Source organism: Aptenodytes forsteri, unplaced genomic scaffold, assembly GCF_000699145.1.
Source record: "Aptenodytes forsteri isolate BGI_AS27 unplaced genomic scaffold, ASM69914v1 Scaffold55, whole genome shotgun sequence".
Taxonomy (NCBI): Eukaryota; Metazoa; Chordata; class Aves; order Sphenisciformes; family Spheniscidae; genus Aptenodytes; species Aptenodytes forsteri.
This window is the reverse complement of record NW_008796063.1, coordinates 11,746,619-11,750,804: the sequence shown is the minus strand read 5'-3', so window position 1 is coordinate 11,750,804 and position 4,186 is coordinate 11,746,619. Positions and strand designations below refer to the sequence as shown.

Sequence of the window (4,186 nt, the reverse complement as noted above, 5' to 3'; positions counted from 1 at the left end):
AGTAAGGGGGAGGAGAGAGAAAATGTTTTGGGGGGGGGGGGGGGGAATCTTGGAGTGTCCTTGGAGAAGGGTACGGGCTGGCCTGGGACGACGCCTGCCAAAACGCAGGCTCAGAGGACAATCTTCAACTCTGTCTCCTCTACTTTCTGCCGATGCTGCATCAGCCAGCAGTTTGCTGGATCAGCTGAAATGTGAGAACCTGCGCACTGACAGAAGCAGCATCAGATGTTTAACCTTTAAATATTCATCACTTTCTTATCGTGTAGCCTCTTCTAACCCTTTGCTCTCGCTTTTTTATGCGGAAAGACCAACCCAAGGAAATACGGGCTGCTGCCACTGCACCAGCAAGGTGCACACTCAGCTCTGGTTTGAGTGCTTTTGTTGTGCGCAAATACTATACAGAAGGATTAACTTCTGGGTGGAAATGCAATTGCCCATGTGGTTTTAAACTTATGATCCTGTTCTGGGAGTGATTTGTGGGCTGGCTGATGCTCTGCTCCTTTCAAAAGCAGAACCCTGGGTGTTTAACTCATACAACTTAACTCACAGTGGCTCGAATCAGGGTCTGCGGGTGGGCTGCAGTCAGGACACCAGTTATATACAGTGTGTCATGCGTTATATGTGGTTATTTGCACAGAGAAGTCAGAGGAGCAGGGATGGAGCCAAAATACTACTCTTAGAGCCAGTTTTTGTAAAAGAATATTAAAGGAGATGTCCATATGGGTCAAACCCTCGTGTACCTCATATGTGGTTATTTGCACAGAGAAGTCAGAGGAGCAGGGATGGAGCCAAAATACTACTCTTGGAGCCAGTTTTTGTAAAAGAATATTAAAGGAGATGTCCATATGGGTCAAAAACCCTCGTGCACCTTGGTGGACAGCTCTCAAGGATGACCAGCTCTCGGGGTTTTTTTGCACAAGAGTGAACACGTGTGTGCTTGACCACCTACCACTCCCTGGGACCCCTTGGCACAGGTCTTCTAAAGAGCCTCTTACCTCATGTCCAGACCGTTGAGGAATAGGATCCGGTCTCCAGCTTTGAGAGCAGCCTTCTCAGCCGGGCTCCCTAAATGCACAGGGAATGAGAGGGGCTTTAGCTGGCGGACCCCTGCTTACAGGGATGGGGTCCCAGCTCTCTGGCCGCTCTGTGCCCAGGGACACCCCCCAGGGCAGGGTATCTGCTGCAGCTGGATTATTTGGGTGGGCTGGAGCGGTTCACCAGGTACAGTGATGCCAGCGCCCAGCTTGCATTGGAAACGCGGGTGTGATTTCAGGCCATTCACTGAACACCGGCATTTTCCACCCTTCAAAACAGGGAGTGCATAAAGCCAAACTGAACTGTACCAAAGACGCTAGTTATTCAACTCAGGGAAAGTCCATCGCTGAGCCTTGTAAAAGTCCCTTTTGCTATTTTCTAGCCAGCAGCAGGCACTTAAAATTTCGAGTTCAGACCAGAGGTCTGAATCTTGTGGCTGGAGGTTTTCTTACCTGGCAGAACAGACTCGATCCACACCGGGGCATGGCCACGTAGCGTGAAGCCAAAGCTCCTGTTGCCTTTATAAACTCGCACAGTTCTGCAGGTGAAAAAGCAAATGTGACATCAGAGCCCAACATTTGGTTCTTGTTTCCTTTCCCAGCCCCTCCAAAGCCCCATTAGCCCGGGTGTCTCCTGAGTGCCCAAGCCCTTGACGCTCCCCATGTCCCCACATGGTCCCCTTTGATACCGAAGTGTCTTTCAAACGGGAGCCCCCGAAACGCGCCCTGCCCACAGGGAGAGGGGATGGAGGGAAGGTGTGCGTGGGTTTGGTGGCCCCGGATGACCACAGTGCAGCTGCCTGTCCTGCCAGCACCGCCCGCCACTCCTGCCTGCAGCCTGCCCGTGCCGGTGAGCAGAGGGAGCCCACGGTGCTGAGCCAGCGTGGGGTGGTGGGGTGGGGAGTGATCCAGGGGGGTGCTAGAAATGGCCCAGACAACACCACAGGGAGGGCTGGGGGGATCCAGACGCTCTGGAGGCAGGAAGAGATGCCGCTGTTTTAGGGGCAGAGCCCCTGAGCATGGCCTCTTGCTCTGCATTAATTACTGAATTCATAAAACCACCGTCCAGTCCTTCAAATCCAACGTGTTTTTAAAGTGGAACATGGGATATAGCTTATATAGCTTATATATTCTTATATAGAATAAGAGAGACTGTGTTTTAGGGGGGCAAAGATCTCGTAGGCTGATGAGAGAGAAATTAAATTCAGCTAGGAAATTCTGGAAGGAGCGTTAGGAAATCTCCCTGCTAGGAGGCTGATTGGAGCTGGGCGTTGTTCCCCGCAGGGAGCTGGGGGAAGGCAACATCACCGAGATCATTTACAACCAGAAAACCTGTTGTAGGGACTGATCCTACGCTGGCAGGGAGGGAGACTGTGCTGGAACTGGATTTTGGATAAGTCACACCAAAAATTATCCTGGCGGGAAGGTGTGCTGCAGCCGAACACCCTGGAGATACCAGCTGGAGGCAGGGGAGTAGCTCGGGACGTGCCTGTGACAGCGCAGTCTCTCCCAGGAGGATTCCCTGGCTGTGCTGGCAGACCAAATCCTGCGCTCTTGTTCGTGAGACGGGGCTGGGAACAAAGCAGGAGCCACCGCCAGTGCGGCAGGGCTCCTTGGCCCTCCGGGGCTGCTGAGGTCTGGCCATATGGGCAGCGGGAAACGGGTTAATCCCCTGTGCACGAGGGATCGTCCGTCCTTCCTCCCGCGGCCTCGCACCCAGACACCAGCCAGGGCAGGGCAGGACGATACAGCCTGCTCTGTGCCCAGGTACCCTGCATCCCGCTGGCATGGCCGGGTACCCTGCATCCCGCTGGCACGGCCAGGCACCCTGCAGCCCACCCAGCGCAAGAGCCGACATCCCTTCGCAGCCTGCGAGTGCCGTCTCAGCTCCACACAAGGCTCGTCCCAGCCAGCCCTGCAACAGCGAGGGGGCAGAAAGGGTGGCCCGGAGCTGGGACAAGGGGTGCAAACATGCCCAGCCTTTGAGAGGGAGAGGTCTTTGTTCATCGAATCATAGAAACATTTAAGTTGGAAAAGACCTTTAAGATCATCGAGTCCATCCTCCTCCCAGGAGGATTTCACCCACTCTGCACATCGGAGACACCTCCTTTCCCAGTGCCTTCCCCCCTTTCCCTGGCATCCCTCCCCCATACTGCCATCCATGCCAAATCAGACGCTGCCGCTGGGAACTCGAGGGGGTCCAGGAGAGGTGTTACCTGCGGGCAGCCCCCGAGGCCACATTGCTGGTGATGAGCGAAGTGGTTTTCCGCAGGCTCTTGCTGACCTCCTCGTGGCTGCGGGGCACGGAGCTGGCACGGGTGGAGACGAGGAGCCGCTCCTGGTGGTCCTCGCTCCGGCTGCGCCGCAGCCGATTGCTGTGCTGCTCGCTCTTGGAGCGGCAGAGCTTACTGATCAGGCTCTGCGACACCACCTCGTCAAACCGCTGCCGGTGCTTCTTGGGGATGAAAATCCTGGAAAAATAAGACAAGAGAGGGGAGTGAGGAGTGGGACTGGAGTGGCCATGGCCCAGAGCTCTGGATCCAGCCATACCTGGGAAAGGAAAGGTCAGAGCAGCCCCAGCCCCTCGTGCGCTCTTGGCCTCAGTCCTCCCTGGAGCTGCAAACGCCAGGGATGCCGGGGCCACCAGCTGCATCTCCTGCCCCGTCCCGTGCGTGGCTCCATCGGGGCAAGGAGGTCAGACCCCTCCATAGTGCACTACTCACAGAGACCGATTCAAACAGCTCAGTTCCTCCTCGTGCATCCCATCCCGGACCCCTTCAGCTGCTGGTTCCGCTATGCTGATGACGAGGTTCAGCTCGAGTCCCAGATTAATTGCTTCCCCCCGTGCTGACAGCCGGCGAGCCGGCCAGGCAGGGGAGGACCCTTCCCCCCGCAGTGCCCATCCCATTGCGACCCTGCTCCTTGCTGCGTGGTACCCACGGCCAGGGGTCCCAACATGCAGGTGCCCCCCGTGTTGCCAGTGCCAAACCGCCTCCTCCAGATCCGCTTCTTCCCCAACACATTCTGGGACCCCCAAAATATTGTTCCCCATCTCCTGCCCCAGCCCTTCTGCTGGGAGCCCTGGACTCCACTCTCCTGGGCTCCATCCTCGGCTTCTGCCACCCCCCCACCTCCTGCCACTGCCAGGCAGG

At 56.5% G+C, this 4,186-nt stretch overlaps 1 protein-coding gene across 1 annotated transcript in view; it reads right to left on the bottom strand.

Moving 5' to 3' along the window:
• Positions 1 to 4,186, bottom strand: part of GRID2IP (Grid2 interacting protein) — a 48,117-nt gene that overhangs the window by 27,841 nt on the left and 16,090 nt on the right. The window contains exons 4-6 of the mRNA XM_009286619.1: positions 3,251 to 3,505; positions 1,488 to 1,573; positions 996 to 1,065 (exon numbers count right to left, since the gene is read on the bottom strand). Of these exons, the coding sequence (XP_009284894.1) occupies positions 996 to 1,065; positions 1,488 to 1,573; positions 3,251 to 3,505 (411 nt within the window). The remainder of the gene's footprint in view (positions 1 to 995; positions 1,066 to 1,487; positions 1,574 to 3,250; positions 3,506 to 4,186) is intronic.